Consider the following 17,153-nt stretch of genomic DNA (forward strand, 5'->3'; position numbering starts at 1 on the left):
TGTTAATCTAACATATCTCATCTATGTAATACTGTTGCATCAAAAACTAAAGCCATCAATGTACTCAATTTAGCCCAGGTTTCCACCAAAAACTAACATCGTGGTTCCTAGAATTGTTTGTTTTCAAATTATATTCATTTTGTCTTTACAGCTAGATCCAAAATGGATCCAAATGTGGCATTGATCCAGCATCTTTGCATAAAACCTCTCCATGAACATACCAGAGCCAAGAGCCTTCTTCCCACCTTCTTCCCACTGTGTGGATGAGAGAGAACTGCTGCATAGCATTAATCTCAATGTCCTTTCTGCTCCCCTGGAGGCATGACTGAACCGAAGCGCTACTTTCTCCTGACTCATCACAGATTGGTTTCATTACCAGGAGACGCCATGTGTGGGAGTTTGGTTCATTTATTATAAAAAATGTAATTTGCCTCCCACTTGGACTATAGCGATAAGGTTATCACCATAGACTTATATAGACATTGCATCATTGTATCTGTCTCATGATGGCGCCTGTGAGAGCATGTGCAACGCCATTGAGGCCATCTCCATTTTGAAGTAGTCCACCTTCTACTACGTCTGTGAGTTGGTGAACAAACTGAAAGGGTGCATAATGCCACCTGTACTGTGTTGTTTGCTCACGAGTATAATGAATTGGCTGATCCCTTCTGATGACACAAATGGAATCATGTGATCCTTCCTTAACCCATAGGAAGTCCCACCCAGTTGATTACTTCAAAATGGTGAAAGTCCTCAATGGCGCTGCCCATGCTAAAACGGGATTTTGGGCACTAGAGTCCTCTATCTATCTCTATGGTTATTACACACTATACCTCTATTCTCCTTAACTGCTGTGTGAAGATGCCATGAGGAACTTCTGGACCGACTGACCAAGAAGACTACCGTCATGGAGTCCGAGGTTTGCCTTGGCCTGTTGGCCTTATGTTTGAGTGTGCTTTGGATTGCATGGAAAAATCAACCAACAACGACTCAATTATCTTTATCTAAAAGATAGCGAAATTCAGTCAAATATATTTTTTTAATATGCTGAGCGTACAAGAATGTAGAAAACAGAAAGTAGAATGTAGAATATATAATATATAATGTAGAGTATAGAATGTAGACTGTAGATTATAGAATGTATAATATAGAATATATACTGAACAAAAATATGAACGCAATATGTGACAATTTCAACAATTTTACTGAGTTACAGTTCATATAAGGAAATCAGTTAATCAAAATAAATAAATTAGGCCCTAATCTATGTATTTCATAGGCCCACTTACTTGGGAGCCAGGCACACCCACTGGGGATCCTGGCCCAGTCAAACAGATATAGTTTTCCCCCCACTAAATGGCTTTATTACAGACAGAAACACTCCTCAGTTTCCTCAGCTGTCCGGATGGCTGGTCTCAGACAATCCCGCAGGTGAAGAAGCCAGATGTGGAGGTCCTGAGCTAACGTGGTTACACGTGGTCTGCGGTTGTGAGGCCGGTTGGATGTACTGCCAAATTCTCTAAAATGACGTTGGAGGCAACTTTTTGGTAGAGAAATTAACATTAAATTCTCTGTCAAAAGCTCTGTTGGACAATCCTGCAGTCAGCATGCCAATTGCACGCTCCCTCAAAACATGAGACATCTGTGGCGTTGTATGACAAAACTGCACATTTTATAGTGGCCTTTTATTGTGCGTGGTACAAAGTGCACCTGTGTAATGATCATGCTGTTTAATCAGCTTGATATGCCACACCTGTCAGGTGGATGGATTATCTTGGCAAAGGAGAAATGCTCACTAACAGGGATGTAAACACATATGTGCACAACATTTGAGAGAAATATGCTTTTTGTGATTACGGAAGATTTCTGGGATGTTTTATTTCAGCTCATGAAACATGGGACCAACACTTTACATGTTGTGTTTATATTTTTGTTCAGTGTAGAATGTAAAATATAGAATGTAGAATATAGAATACAGAATGTAGAATATAGAATGTCAAATGTGTTAAAGGAGATATTCTGTGCTGCAGATCCGGTCCAGTATTCAGCAGGTGCTTGAAGGGGTCAGCTACCTTCACCAGAAAGACATTGCTCATCTTGACATCAAGGTACATCAGATTTCCACTGTGCAAGGGACAAATACAGTACTTTAATCACAACCTATTATACAGTGCATTCGGAAAGTACTCAGACCCCTCAACATTTTTCACATTTTGTTATATTAAAAATGTATTAAATATTAAAAACCTTGGCAGTGATTACAGCCTTGAGTCTTCTTGGGTATGAAGCTACATTATACAAACTTGGCACACCTGTATTTGGGGAGTTTCTCCCAGTCCTTTCTGCAGATCCTCTCAAGGTCTGTCAGGTTGGATGGGGAGGGTTGATGCACAGCTACTTGCAGGTCTCTCCAGAGATGTTTGATCGGTTCAAGTCTGGTCTCTGGCTGGGCCACTCAAAGACATTCAAAGACTTATCCTATAGCCACTCCTGCATTGTCTTGGCTGTGTGCTTAGGGTCGCTGTCCTGTTGGAAGGTGAACCTTTTCCCCAGTCTGAGGTCGTGAGCGTTCTGGAGCAGGTTTTCATCAAGGATCTCTCTGTACTTTGCTCCGTTCATCTTTGCCTCAATTCTGACTAGACTCCCAGTAAATGCCACTGAAAAACATACCCACAGCGACCCATGGTTGCTGCCACCACCATGCTTCACCGTAGGGATGGTGCCAGGTTTCTCCAGATGTGACGCCTGGCATTCAGGCCAAACAGTTCAATCTTGGTTTCATCAGACCAGAACATCTGTTTCTCATGGCCTTAGAGTCTTTAGGTGCCTTTTGGCAAACTTCAAGCGGGCTGTCATGTGCCTTTTACTGAGGAGTGGCTTCCGTCTGGCCACTCTACCATAAAGGCCAGATTAGTGGAGTGCTGCAGAGATGGTTGTCCTTCTTAAAGGTTTTCCCATCTCCATAGAGGAACTCTAGTGCTCTGTCAGAGTGACCATTGGGTTCTTTGTCACCTCCGTGACCAAGGCCCTTCTCCCCCGATTGCTCAGTTTGACCGGGCGGCCAGCTCTAGGAAGAGTCTTGGTGGTTCCAAAGTTCTTCCATTTAAGAATGATGGAAGCCACTGTGTTCTTGGGGACCTTCGATGCTGCAGACATTTTTTGGTATCCTTCCCAAGATCTGTGACTCGACACAATCCTGTGTCGGAACTCTACAGACAAATTTCTTCGACCTCATGGCTTGGTTTTTGCTCTGACATGCACTGTCAACTGTGGAACCTTATATAGACAGATGTGTTCCTTTCCAAATCATGTCCAATCAATTGAATTTACCACAGTTTGACTCTAATCAAGTTGTAGAAACATCTCAGGGATGATCAATGGAAATGGGATGGACCTGAGCTCAATTTCGAGTCACATAGCAAAGGGTTTGAATAATTATGTAAATAAGGTATTTCTGATTTTTACAAATTCTAAAAGCCTTTTTTTGCTTTGTCATTATGGAGTATGGTGTGTAGATTGCTGAGTTTTTTTTATTGAATCAATTTTAGAATAAGGCTGTAACGTAACAAATGTGGAAAAAGTCAAGGGGTCTGAATACTTTCCGAAGGCACTGTATAACAGATATTTCTACAATTATCAACTTACTTAATATAACAAGGAAAGAATATTTCAAACCCAAGAATACATACTACTCAGATACCAATGTATTTTCCTCACTCAAAACATGTACACTAAAATGAATAACATTACACAAATCAAGTCATAGTTTTACATAGATCAAATAACAGAGTCTCTAATGTACATTTTATTTGTATTTTATAATATTAGCATGAAAATCTGTAGACAATTGGACGGAAACCTAGCTTAATAATTCCCTGTTTTCATCCAACCCACCCAGCCTGAGAACATCCTCATGGCAGGCCGACACAGTGACAAGATCCGCATCTGTGACTTTGGCAATGCCGTCAAGCTGGGGACCAATGAAGCCCTCTACTGCAAGTACGGCACTCCGGAATTTGTTGCTCCGGAGATCGTTAACCAAACGCCGGTCTCCAAGGCAACAGACATCTGGTGAGCAACTGGTCGGGGGAGGGGGCTGGAGACTCCTTTAATCTATTTCCTGATTAATCATGATTTTATCGCTCTCTCCCTCTCTCCTTCATCTTGCCCTCTGAAAGTCATTTGTCTCCCTCTCTCTGTTTACAGGCCTATTGGGGTTATCACGTACCTATGGTGAGTGGTTAAGGTTCTGGTTGGACTAAGAACATGATAAATGTGTCTGGTCGAGATATTCTTAGAATTCAATACACCTTTTGCATCACATTTCTGTCAATCTTGAAATGTAATTTTTTGCCACACTCTATAACCTCAGTAAGCAAAACACCAATGCATTTCACCTGCATATTGTTTGCATATTGCCACAGGCTTCAATTGGCCAACTTAAAATGGATTTGACAGCAAGGAAAACGTCTCAGTAAAGACTATTAACATAACATATTTCCCTTCTAGTCTGACTGGTGTGTCTCCTTTTGCTGGGGAGAACGACAGATGCACCGTCCTCAACATCAGGAACCAAAATGTGGCTTTTGAGGAGAGTATGTTTGCTGACCTCTGTAGAGAGGCCAAGGGATTCGTCATCAAACTGCTGGTGGCTGACAGACTGTGAGTGTTATTGATGATAATGCCTTGGTATAAATTGGTTGTAATGAATTCCCTTATATTAGGAATGCAAACAATTTCAACACAAAATAAGACCAGAAAATAAGACCAGAAAATAAGTGTTTGGGACTTAGTGTTTTATTTGTCACCGTGTGATGTTTTACTCTCAGGAGACCTAACGCTACAGAGAGCCTTCGCCACCCCTGGTTCAAGACTTCAATAAAAGACAAGAGCATCAACACAGCGATCCTAAAGCAGGTCTTATCTCGAAGACGTTGGCAGGTAAGGCATTCATTATTTCTGTAAGTAGTACACTTCAATGAATCCCTCTAAGTACCTTCCAAATTACTCCTTTAACACGTCCCCTTTTCCCTATCTCTACCCAGCGTTCCCTCATCAGCTACAAATCCAAGATGGTGATGCGCTCCATCCCTGAGCTTCTCAACGACTCGTCCAACCACATCTCCATCGCTGTGGCCCGTCACCTCAAAGAGGGATCGCCCCCACCCTCCTCATCCTCTGACTCGGACGAAGATGTGGACGAACTCCCCTTCATCCCCATGCCTCTATCTATGGTCTTCTCCGGCTCCAGGGTCTCCCTCAACGAGATACCAGGTGACGAGGACGTCACAGGACCGCCTTCCAGGTCCAATGGGACAGTGGAAGGGGCGTGGTTAACCCGGCACAGGGAACAGCCCATAGAGGAGGTGGTGTCCAAAAAGGAGGCCAAGGAATTAGGAGGAAGCAGAGGAACGAGAAAAAGGGTAACAACCGAGGAAGATGGCGGGTCTTCAGAAGAGGAGAAGACTGCAGTGAAAACGAAGAGAGTCCCCCTGAAGAAGGGCTCGAGTGTGGAGGAGGATGACACTCAGACGAAGTCCCGGAGAGCGACGATGAGGAGGGGCAGTTCAGCTGACTCGGCCCTGCTTCTCCACATTGAGCCAGAGGAGGGAGCCGTGGAGGAGGGCAAAGAAGACAATGGCAAAAAAAGCCTTAAAAAGGCAGTTTCCATGGAGCTACCAAATCGGAGCCCCAGCCCTGGGGCGGCTAAGATGAGCCAGGAGGACTATGCCCTCAAACTGGAGCTGATGAGACAGAGGCTGCTCAGGGGAGGCAACAGCAAAAGCGGCCTGCGAGGTCCCCTGCTGGAGACCCTAGGAATGGACGACGAGAGGCGAACCTCGTCCCTGGACCGAAACTTGAGGAGATCCAGGGTGGGGGCGCCAGAGCGGTCGCTGGCCAGAGCAGCCTCTACCGAATGTGCAGTGGAGGACACAACCAAAATCAAAATGTTCCAGAAGAGTTCTTCTTTCAGTCAGGGAGACTCGGAACCCATGCCCCTACACCGGCAGTTTGGAGCCCCCTTAGAGATCCCCACTAGCACATCTAGCCAGAGCACTGAGAGGAGAGACAGTGCTGAAAGGACCCAGAGCATTGAGAGGAACGCACAGGGGAAAGACCTCCAGGAGGCCACTTCCATATCAGCAATTACGGAGCAGACCAGGCTGGATTCCAGACCTTACTCTCATGTGCCCTCCTCCATACAGCCCACCCCAGTCAAAGAGGACCAAGGAGCGAGGGAAGAGAAAAAGCCAGAGGAGAAGAAGAAGAGCAAGTCTGAGGAAACTTCTGAAAGAGATGAAGAGACGGAGAGAAGGACCAAAGCACAGGAGAGGGTTGATAGACACGAGTCGAAGAGGGAGATTTCCCAGGGCAGGTCTCCTACTGTGTTAGCTCCTGTGATTGTCATAGAGGAGGAGGATACTGAGGAAGATGAACAGAAAGAGAAGCAGGAGACAGAGTTAAAGAAAGAAGAGGTGAAAGCAAAAGGTTGTGATTCTCCAGGGGTTACGCCTACAGGAAAAACGTCTGCGTATGCCAACGTGATGCAAACTATTGTAGTACCATCTGGAAAACCTGACAGCAGCCGATCTCAATCTACACCTAGCCCCACATTTCCTGAACACCCTGCCGTCTTCGCCAAGGTGGCCACTGAACGCCCAACAAGCCCAACCATCTCGACTAGCTCGTCTATGGTCCCAGACCGCCCCACCACCCCACGCCAACCTACCACGCCACTCAGAACAGATATCAAGGACATAGACTCGGAGGAAGTCTTTGAATCCAGGTTCAAGAAGCGTGAGTCATCCCTTACCCGTGGGCTCCGGAGACTTACCAGGACCAAATCAGAAGAGAAGTCCCCGACCCTTCCCCGTAAGACAGGCGAGGGTGAGGAGGTATACCGGCCGGGGCGTCTGGGGGCTCCGTTGGAGATGGTGCCCCAAGGATTGCAAGAGAAGTCCAAGTCCGTCCAGGACTTGAGGGAGGTGGAGAGAGACACAGGGTCCCTGGGCATCATTGGACGGTTCTCCATGCGCACCAAGAGGACCCCGTCCATAGATAAAAAGGAGGAGAAGTCAAAGGAGACTGAGCCTGTGGCCAGTAAGCGCAGGGTGTCCTGGGCCATAGGCCGCAGTAAGAGTCTGGACACGACAGAGCTGGACAATATAGAGGCTCGGAGAGAGCAGGAGGCGAGAGAACGCAAAAAGATGGAGGAGTCATCTGTCTTCGCCATGCGGCGGAAGTTCGAGAACAAAGTAGCGGGTATCTCAGCCAGTTTGAGGAGCAAGTCAGAGGAAAGGAAGGAGGAGAAAGAGGCCAAGCGACGCGTGGAGGAAGAGAAAAGTCGTAAAGATGCAGAAGAAAAGGATTTTAAGAAGGTCAGTGATTCCCCCGTCTTGGCGATGAGGAAGAAGTTTGAGAACAAGGTGGCAGGAATTTCTGGGAAAGTCCGAAGCCAGTCAGAGGATAGGAAAGAGATGGAGGAAGAGAAGCCAGAGGGAAAGAAAACTCCACTGTTTTCCCGTCATCGACATTCCCAGTCCGAGGGAAGAGGTCTCAAAGAGATGGGGATCCCAGAGAATCAGCTAGCCAAACAGACAAACAAAGAATCCAAAGTGTCCAAGGAATCCATTGGGTCTGCATCAAGCCTTCATTCCGAAAAGTCAAAAAGTCAAAAGTCGCTCAGTAAGTAATATGTATCTTGATATATTATGCTGGCTAAGATGGCATTGGCAATTTCCATCAAATATCAATCAAATGTATTTATAAAGCCCTTTTTACATCAGTCCTCTTCTGGCTGTGCCGGGTGTAGATTATACAATCTCAGAAAAAAGGATTCCCAAAGGTTTCTTCAGCTGTCCCCATAGGAGAAGACTTTGAAGAACCCTTTTTGGTTCCAATTAGAACTCTTTTGGGTTTCATGTAAAACCCTCTCGGGAAAGGGTTCTACCTGGAACCAAAAAGGGTTCTTCGGCTGTCCCCATAGGAGAAGACTTCGAAGAACCCTTTTTGGTTCCAATTAGAACTCTTTTGGGTTTCATGTAAAACCCTCTCGGGAAAGGGTTCTACCTGGAACCAAAAAAGGGTTCTTCAAAGGCTTCTCCTATGGGGACAGCCGAAGAACCCTTTTAGGTTCTAGATAGCTATTTTTTTTCTAAAAGTGTAAGAGTACATGGCTATAAAGGCCAGATCATTCTTCAACATGTTCAAACGTTCAAAGATCACCAGCAGGGTCAAATAATAATCACAGTGGTTATAGAGGGTGCAACAGGTCAGCACCTCAGGAGTAAATGTCAGTTGGCTTTTCATAGCCAAGCATTCAGAGGTCGAGACAGCAGGTGGTGGGAAAGAGGGTAAAAATAGCAGGTCCTGGATCAGCAGCACAACCAGGTGGACTGGGGAACGGGGACAGCCAGGAGTCATCAGGCCAGGTAGTTCTGAGGCATGGTCCTAGGTCTCAGGTCCTACAGGAGTGGTGAGTGAGTGAGTGAGTGAGTGAGTGAGTGAGTGAGTGAGTGAGTGAGTGGGTGAGTGAGTGAGTGAGAGAGAGAGAGAGAGTAGAGAGAGAGAGAGAGAGAGAGAGAGAGGGGAGGGGGTGAGGGGAGGGGGTGAGAGAGAGAGAGAGAGAGATGGGGGAATTAGAGAGAGCACACCTAAAATCAAAGGGTACCAGATAAGATAGGAGAATTACACCAGATAGGACAGACTGACACTAGCCCCCAGGCACATAGACTATTGCAGCCTAGATCCTGGAGATATTAGCTCACCTCCTCAGGTTCCTCTGTCTCAGCTGTTTGCCATTATGTCTTGTCCTCCACAGCTCCAGAGACTGACAGGCGGTCGCGGTGGGACAGGTGGGGTCTGGGCAGGAGCAGGAAGGATAAGACCCCCTCTCAGACTGACCTCCCCTCAGCCAAAGATGAGGGGTCATCAGGCAGCCTGCAGTACTCCCGCACTTCCTCTAGTACTGTCTGCTAAATTCAGCAGCCAGTTGCCTTTATGTTGAATGTGCATACAGAGTTGGAGTTTGGCAATGAAAGCTGCACACTGCTTTTACATTCTAAATTCATTCTCAGTGTTCAATAATATTATTAAGCCACACCCTTGTTTTTCCCAGACTTCCCTCCTGTGTTCCACATCAAGCTGAGGGACCACGTCTTATTGGAGGGTGACCCTGTCACTCTTAGCTGCCTCCCGGCTGGCAGCCCCCACCCACAAATCAGCTGGACTAAAGGTAAGAACTCATAGAGCTGACAGACACAACACTCTTTGCAACAGCGCTGTCTAATAAAGCTTTACCGTAGGAGCTGCTGCTGAAACGTTGGTTGTTGCCTGTGAAGGGACGATATATTGTCATAACCCATCATAGCTCATACTTACATGGTGCCCTGTGTGAGCACGACTTCCAAACTTGTGTTGATGTTAGAGATTGCTCATTATTTCCATAAAGTTTCCAATCGAATACTAGATAAACACCTTTTGAAATAGGACTGTAAAATGACAGTGTAATTATTATTGTTGATGGGTTTACTTGTCCACAGATAAGAGACCACTGGAGATGGACGACAGGATGAGTCTGATCTCCTGTCCAGACGGCAGGCAGCTCGTTACGATCATGAAGACCAGCAGGAGGGACGCAGGGCTCTATGAGTGTGTGGCCAGTAACCCCTTAGCCAGCGTCACCAGCTCCTGCACACTGTCCCTGGCCTGTGAGTAACATGTTATACAGGAAAATGTTATCATCAACGATAATCCCGTCGTTTAGATTTGTGGAGAAACAGGAAAATACAATGTTTTTAAAACCGTTATCTTCATGTGATAAACTAATATCCTGGACCTGGAAAATCTGTTGGATTTGAATTGCATCCATAACCTTTAGAGTAAACATGACATTTACACTGAATCCAGAAAGGGGTATTTGCCCTTCATTCTAAGCAAAAACATGTATTATTAATCTTTACGATGTGATGAACCTTGAAAGGTTTAGGTAATAGGATTTGTATTTGAGTGTGAATGCAATGCATATTAATGACATGGGCATAAATATTAATGTAGTTTACTTACGGCTGATTAAACTAATGGCCTTTTGCCTTGAATTTACAACCTCTTTCTAATCATTCCAAGAGGAGAGTGCTGCTTATTACAAAAATAAAGATGCGCTCCCAGGTTGGAATCCAATGTGGTAGAATCAAATAATCAACTGTCACTCAGACAGTCAATCTAGCTACTACAGATTCCGGATCTTAATTTGACCCAGTTTTTCACCGCAGGAAAAGAATCCTGCAGCAACAAGAAATGTGAATTATTATGTGGATTATAATTAATATTATTTCTTTGTAGGGGTTGATACATTTTTCGTTAAGGCAAATAAAGTCTGACATCTAAAATACTTTAGAAGTATTTTTTTTAGTTCCTGCAACAACAGGATCAAATTATGATTTGGCATCTGTTGGTTCTTGTCCAGACAGCAGGCTATAAATAACAATATCAATACAAATTAAAATACCCATCAGCAAAGCGACAGAACTAGGTGACTCCAGACACTTGATGGCCTCTCTCTCTCTCTCTTCAGGTGTCAGACTCAATGCGTTACATTTCAGTTTGATTTTCACAGCTTCAAATTGAATTGCTCTGGGAACACTGTCTGGGCGTCTGCATTACTAATACCGTCTGCTGATGCTATCTGTCTCCATTTGTCATCAATCTGTTGGCTGAGAGATTCCCCAGACTGCTCATCTTGTCTGGGGTCTGAGGCCTTGGCTCGATCAGTCTCAGTGGTGGGCAGCCTTCATTAAAATGCATCATCATATCAGGGTGAAAACCTATTAGTGCTGTGTATGGTTTGCGTAAAAAAAATGCTCAAACCCATCTCTCTGTCCTCTGTGGTTTCTCCTCTTTCAATTGGATATCTCCATCCTTCCACTCTGTGACACCCCACCCCATCCAAACTCTCCCCTTCCCCAAACTTCCCCATCTGTGACACCCTAACCCATCAAAATATGTAACAATAAAACTTTTTGTTACTCAAACGTTCCCCTCCACCATACCCAACATCTCCCTCTAACTTCCTATTGCTCCTAACCCTTCATCTCCCCTCCACCCCACTTTCCTCTCCCCTCTACCCCAACTTCATCTCCCCTACACCCCACCTTCATCTCCCCTACACACCACTTTCATCTCCCCTCCACTCCACCGTCATCTCCCCTACACCCACTTTCATCTCCCCTCTACCCCTCCTTCATCTCCCCTCTACCCCTCCTTCATCTCCCCTCTACCCCACCTTCATCTCCCCTCTACCCCTCCTTCATCTCCCCTCCACCCCACCTTCATCTCCCTTCCACCCCATCTTCATCTCCCCTCTACCCCTCCTTCATCTCCCCTCTACCCCTCCTTTATCTCCCCTCCACCCCACCTTCATCTCCCCTCTACCCCTCCTTCATCTCCCCTCTACCCCTTCTTCATCTCCCCTCCACCCCACCTTCATCTCCCCTCTACCCCTCCTTCATCTTCCCTCTACCCCTCCTTTATCTCACCTCCACCCCACCCTCCTCCCCTCTGTCACTCCCTCCAGGTGTCCCCAAAAGGCCAGGCACCCCGGAGGTTCCCCAGACGTACAACAACACAGCCCTGGTGCTATGGAAACCAGCCGACACCAAGCCCCCCTGTAGCTACTCTCTGGAGAGGAAGACAGAAGGTGGGTTGACATTCATCTCCTAGCCTGGATTCCAAACTGATGTCACGATTGACACTGAGAATATCATTTGGATTCCAGGCTAGTCATCTCATGAACTCAAGCAAATATTAATGTTTGATTTATTTTACAGCCCACTTCACCCAAATGTATTACCCTTATTGACGGTTGGGTAGGAAACACCTTTGGCTGTCACTTTAAACACTACTGTGCAGTGAATAACTCAAACACTGGGCAAATAGTCACAGTACAAACTGGCCACATAGACTGCTAATGAGCCCTATTTCATCACGCTTTATAAGTCATTATGGTCTCATAATACGGTGAATCCTCGTAGAGCCTACATTGTTAGGATTGTATCAAAGTGGGGATGACATGAATGTTAATATGATTTCAGGACTGATTGAATTGGATGGCTTCATACCTTGTATTACCACACAGCTACTGCCAGGCTGGGCTTTGGATGATTGTTGTTGTCTGTGTTTGTTCATTGGATTGTGCCCCACTATCTCCTCATTACCATGTGAATGTTCTTTTGTTATTCTGTTATTCCTCTGTATGAGTTGTGACTATGACAGATAATTATGGCTCCACACCACCTTAGTGTACAGCTGATACTGTAAACATAACCTTCGTCTGTTTCACCATCAACATGAAACACTATCTCCACCTTGTGTGAATTATAAGTACTGCAACAAATGACAGTGGTGTGTAAAGTCAAAGGGACGCATATAATTTGGCTATTTGACCATATTGATATAACATAACGCAATTGGCAATCAAATAAATGAATCATTATTTTCTTTCTCCTTTCAGGTGATGCCAACTGGCTGATCATAGCGACGGGAGTGGCTGACTGTTACTACAACGTCACAGACCTGCCACCAGGGGGCGCCTTTAGGTTCAGAGTGGCCTGCGTCAACAAGGCCGGACAGGGACCCTACAGCAGCACATCGGACAAAGTCAGCCTGGACTCAACAGGTGCTGAAACACACCTTTTGGACAGGGGGTTCAAATTCTGTAAATTGTGTTAAATTGGGTCAAAAGAGGTGGTAAAGAAAGTTCTGTCATTTTTTTCTGTATTGTTGCAAATTTGTTTCACAAAATGGTTATGATAATTTGATATTGAAGAGAGATGTGTTTGCTTTGCAGTAGGTGTGTCCTCTCCAGCAGTGGCCATTGTGAAGACAATCTCCTCACCTCCCTCCCACCCTGCCCCAGCAGCTACCACCTTAGTGACTGTTATCCCAAAGGTCAAACCAGCAGTAATGCAACCTCCTGGTAAAACGGTGTCCACTGTCTCTCCCTCTTCACCCTCCCTTACACAGACGTCTCTAACCTTCCCTGCTCCCACCACAGCTCTCTCTCCCTCTACACCTTCGGCCCCCGCCAGCCCTGCCATCACAACCCCTCCAACTGAACACCTGGTCACCCCTACCACCCCTCTAACTCTCCCCTCCCCGCCTGTAGTCAAACCTCCTCCCTTCGTCCTCCCCAAACCCCAGAGTCCTGTCAACGTGGTCCCACCCATGACCCAAACCCCGCCCATCTCTCCCCCTCTCCCTCTCGTTACACCTCCTTCCACCCCCACCAAGCCCGTCATGGCATCCGTTCCTACCTACACCTCTGCCGCCACTGCCCGTATGGCCCCCAGCCCCATCCCGGCCCCCTCCTTCTCCCCCCAAGTGCTCCAGGTCAGCAGTCTGAGCCCAATAGGGGAGGGGCGGGGCACCCCTGTTCGAGGGACCCCCAGGGACCGCACCACACTCAAGCCGGGTGAGACAGCTCTACGACAGGGAGTCCCACAGAAGCCCTACACCTTCCTGGATGAGAAAGCCAGGTGACTGAGATGTTAGAGATGTGGTCAATATTTCTACAGCTACAGTAGTACACTATTACACCACACAGTATTGCTATTACTACTACTACTACTTATATGGTTCATTTCAGTCAGGGAAATTGTCTTAATGTTTAATCACACTTTATTGAGTGACTAAACTGCCGTACTGTCTCTGTCTGGCCAGAGGGCGGTTCGGTGTGGTTCGGGAGTGTCGAGAGAACGCCACAGGACACGTCTTCATGGCTAAGATCATTCCGTACGACCAGGAGACTAAGAAGTCCATCCTGCAGGAATATGAGATCCTCAAGTCTCTCCACAACGACAAGGTTATGACCCTCCACGAGGCCTACGTCACCCCACGTTACCTGGTACTGGTGGCTGAGCACTGCATTGGCAAGGAGCTGCTCCACAGCCTTATAGACAGGTGTGTGGAGCATGATGCTCACACACACACAAGTACACACACATACACAGACTTGCACACTGCTCTCAGCTGTGCTCTACAACATATCCATGAAATAAATCTATTTTCCTGCTAAGGTTCCGTTACTCGGAGGATGACGTGGTGTGTTACCTGGTTCAGCTCCTTCAGGGTTTGGAGTACCTCCACAACAGACGCGTCCTCCATCTAGACATCAAGCCTGACAACGTCATGGTCACCAACCTCAATGTCATTAAGATCGTAGACTTTGGCAGCGCGCAGAACTTCAATCCTCTCTCCCTCAAACAATACAACAGCGGCCTGGGCACACTGGAGTATATGTGTGAGTTGGTAACACTGGTATCTGGAACTGGTACACGCCAAGTACTTCGTAATAAGCTGTTATCATCACCTTGATCACTACTTTCCTCTGAACTCTCTCTCTGCTCCTTCTATGCTGGTGTGAAAAGCTCCGGAGATGGTGAAAGGTGATGTGGTCGGCCCTCCAGCTGACATCTGGAGCCTGGGGGTTCTAACCTACGTCATGTAAATATACAACTTACTCATTTCATAGTCACTATTGTCATAAGTCTGTGAAGTTGTGCAATTTCATTTTTACTCTCAGAACTCTCATTGTCTATGACACTTTTGCTCAGGCTTAGCGGTAGGCTGCCCTTTCAGGACAAAGACCCACAGCAGACTGAGACCAAAATCCAGATTGCCAAGTTTGACCCGACCAAGCTCTACCCCAACGTGTCCCAAAGTGCCTCGATGTTCCTCAAGAAGATGCTGAGTAGCTATGCCTGGTGAGTGCTTCAAAGAGTAGCTACATCATTATCTTATTTAACAAACCAGGAGTGGAGTGATGATCCAGGGTCATTTTTGCCTTTTCGATCATAATGAATAAGATTACATGGAAAGTGGGGTCATAGTCTCCCGAGTGGCGCAGTGGTCTAAGGCCAATGCCAGTAGATATCCTGGTTCGAGTCCAGGATCTGTTGCAGCCGGCCGCAACCCGGAGATCCATGGGGTGGCGTACAATTCGCCCAGTGTCGTCTGGGTTAGGGGAGGGTTTGGCCGGTAGGGATGTTCTTGTCCCATCACGCTCTAGTGACTCCTGTGGCGGGGCGGGCGCAGTGCACGCTGACACGGTTGCCAGGTGTACGGTGTTTCCTCCGACACATTGGTGCGGCTGGCTTCCCGATTAAGCGGGCATTGTGTCAAGAAGCCGTACAGCTTGGCTGGGTTGTGTTTCAGAGGACACATGGTTCTCGACCTTTGCCTCTCCCGAGTCCGTACGGGAGTTGCAGCGATGAGACAAGACTAACTACCAATTGGAAACCACGAAAGAGGGGTACAAAAAAAAGAAGTACAATAAAAGTGGGGTCATGATCCTAGATCAGTACAGGACTCCTGTGTTCTGATCCCTGATTGGACAATGTGTTTTATTGCAACGCAGGGCCCGTCCGAGCACCAAGGACTGTTTCACCCACGCATGGCTGCAGGACTCGTACCTGATGAAGCTGAGGAGACAGACGCTCACCTTCACCACCACTAAGCTGAAGGAGTTCCTGGGGGAGCACCATCGACGTCGCACCGATGTCGCCACCAAACACAGGGTCCTCCTACGCTCCTACTCCAGCTCAGCTTCTTCAACCACATCGACCCCACCAAACCTACCTAAGTGAAGGCATATGACTTATGTCAGTGTTAACTAGCCACCAGAGGGTGGAGGTATGGGGGATGTGTGGTGCAGAACAGTGGGCTCCATGATAGAGGGAGGACTCTGAGTCCTCATCCTCCACAGAGTGAGACTGTGCCTGAGTAAGTTATGGGAGTGGAGATTAGAGCCATGAGCATTGCACCAGCCCACAGACTGCATGGAGTCTCATTCTACTGAGACCTAACAGAATGAATCTTGGACAGTTCATTAACTGAGATTTGAATCCAGTTGTTGGATTGTTGGATACCAGGGTTTCAAAATATTGAGTTATCGTTTGTTTTTGGACCTGGCACGATTTGTTTCTGTTTCAGGTCTACTGTCTGCTAGTACTACTCCGAGCTTGCTATCGCAATGTGTGTAGAACTTTTAAATATATAAAACAGGACATTTGGTTTGGAAAATGAATTCAATACAATTAACCTGGAACGCACATATTTGTCAGTTTGATTTTAGAGCACAGCCTTATTTCTGCATCCTGATATTTGGTGGTGATTATGTGAATGTACCATCATTTATGCTGCTAATATATGTTGCATTTATTTACACATTTCAAAAACGCAAAACCAAAAATAAAAAGTTTTGTTCATGAAATTGTACGTAACCTGTTTACCTTTTTCATGTTAATTTATTTGCATGTGTGCTTTTTTTTCTTCTTTTGGGTGATTTTCTAAATACAATGAAAACAGTGCAAAACTATTGCTCACCATTGTGATTATACTGTTCCTAGACACAGATAACAAACCTGTGAATATAGTAGAGCATCTTAGTAGTCAGTGGAGCAACCAGATGTCATGTGGTTGATGCTCAAGTTGAACAATAGTGCAACTTCATTGATGAAAACGGTCAGACTTTGATTATGTAGATTCTGTCGTCTTCTATTGGATTTGTCACACCTCATCAAGGTCATCACTGCGCCAATGGCTGGACTAGCATTCTACAGTATGTTCTGTTGATTGGACAGGTTGCTCTTAGCCTGACCAGCAGTCAGTTAGTGAGTCAATTTAGCCTAAAATGGGTCAATTTACAAACTTTATCATGTAAATGTGTTGTCCATGTTAATGGCTTACTTGCAGATGACGCGCAGTATGTGTTCTGTTAATTTATTGAACTATTCATATCATACAATTTTGTGGCACTTTTGTCTACCATTAGGCCTACTGTACAAAATGGACATAGGTGCCATGAAGAAAAAATATACAGAAAGTAATTTTTGGTATACAGACTCTCATGTATTACTTTTCATCATACATACAGTATTTATTTTTGTATGAATTTGGATGGTTGAAGATTTGTAAATGTTTTAATTTGCAGTGTTTATAATGTGGAAATGGTTTAAAATGTTTTTATGAAGTAGTCTGTAATAAACTATTGATACAATTGCAAAACACGTATTCTCATTATTCTTCCCTTTAAACTGGACTCCTACTGAACTAAAGCGGTTGTTCCAACAGTGCTTGCACTTGAACGACACTCCCTA

General features: G+C 45.9%; 1 protein-coding gene across 9 annotated transcripts in view; it reads left to right on the top strand.

The window, feature by feature from the left end:
• The window catches only part of LOC110528723 (striated muscle preferentially expressed protein kinase), a 61,531-nt gene extending 44,470 nt beyond the window's left edge, over positions 1 to 17,061 (top strand). For 7 of the 9 annotated variants that reach the window (XM_090240072.1, XM_090240073.1, XM_090240078.1 and 4 more), the window contains 18 exons: positions 862 to 919; positions 2,031 to 2,108; positions 3,899 to 4,071; positions 4,207 to 4,233; positions 4,510 to 4,662; positions 4,830 to 4,941; positions 5,046 to 7,686; positions 8,822 to 8,965; positions 9,119 to 9,235; positions 9,543 to 9,710; positions 11,573 to 11,695; positions 12,509 to 12,673; positions 12,845 to 13,532; positions 13,717 to 13,956; positions 14,073 to 14,296; positions 14,424 to 14,499; positions 14,610 to 14,759; positions 15,413 to 17,061. In XM_090240072.1, coding sequence (XP_090096198.1) covers positions 862 to 919; positions 2,031 to 2,108; positions 3,899 to 4,071; positions 4,207 to 4,233; positions 4,510 to 4,662; positions 4,830 to 4,941; positions 5,046 to 7,686; positions 8,822 to 8,965; positions 9,119 to 9,235; positions 9,543 to 9,710; positions 11,573 to 11,695; positions 12,509 to 12,673; positions 12,845 to 13,532; positions 13,717 to 13,956; positions 14,073 to 14,296; positions 14,424 to 14,499; positions 14,610 to 14,759; positions 15,413 to 15,641 — 5,566 coding nt within the window. In that variant the 3' untranslated portion in view covers positions 15,642 to 17,061. The remainder of the gene's footprint in view (positions 1 to 861; positions 920 to 2,030; positions 2,109 to 3,898; positions 4,072 to 4,206; positions 4,234 to 4,509; positions 4,663 to 4,829; positions 4,942 to 5,045; positions 7,687 to 8,821; positions 8,966 to 9,118; positions 9,236 to 9,542; positions 9,711 to 11,572; positions 11,696 to 12,508; positions 12,674 to 12,844; positions 13,533 to 13,716; positions 13,957 to 14,072; positions 14,297 to 14,423; positions 14,500 to 14,609; positions 14,760 to 15,412) is intronic. The other 2 variants (XR_016497030.1, XR_016497031.1) reach the window with 1 other exon arrangement.
• The last annotated feature ends 92 nt before the right edge of the window (positions 17,062 to 17,153 follow it).

This window comes from Oncorhynchus mykiss, chromosome 7, assembly GCF_057628025.1.
Source record: "Oncorhynchus mykiss isolate SJ-2025 chromosome 7, ASM5762802v1, whole genome shotgun sequence".
Classification (NCBI taxonomy): Eukaryota; Metazoa; Chordata; class Actinopteri; order Salmoniformes; family Salmonidae; genus Oncorhynchus; species Oncorhynchus mykiss.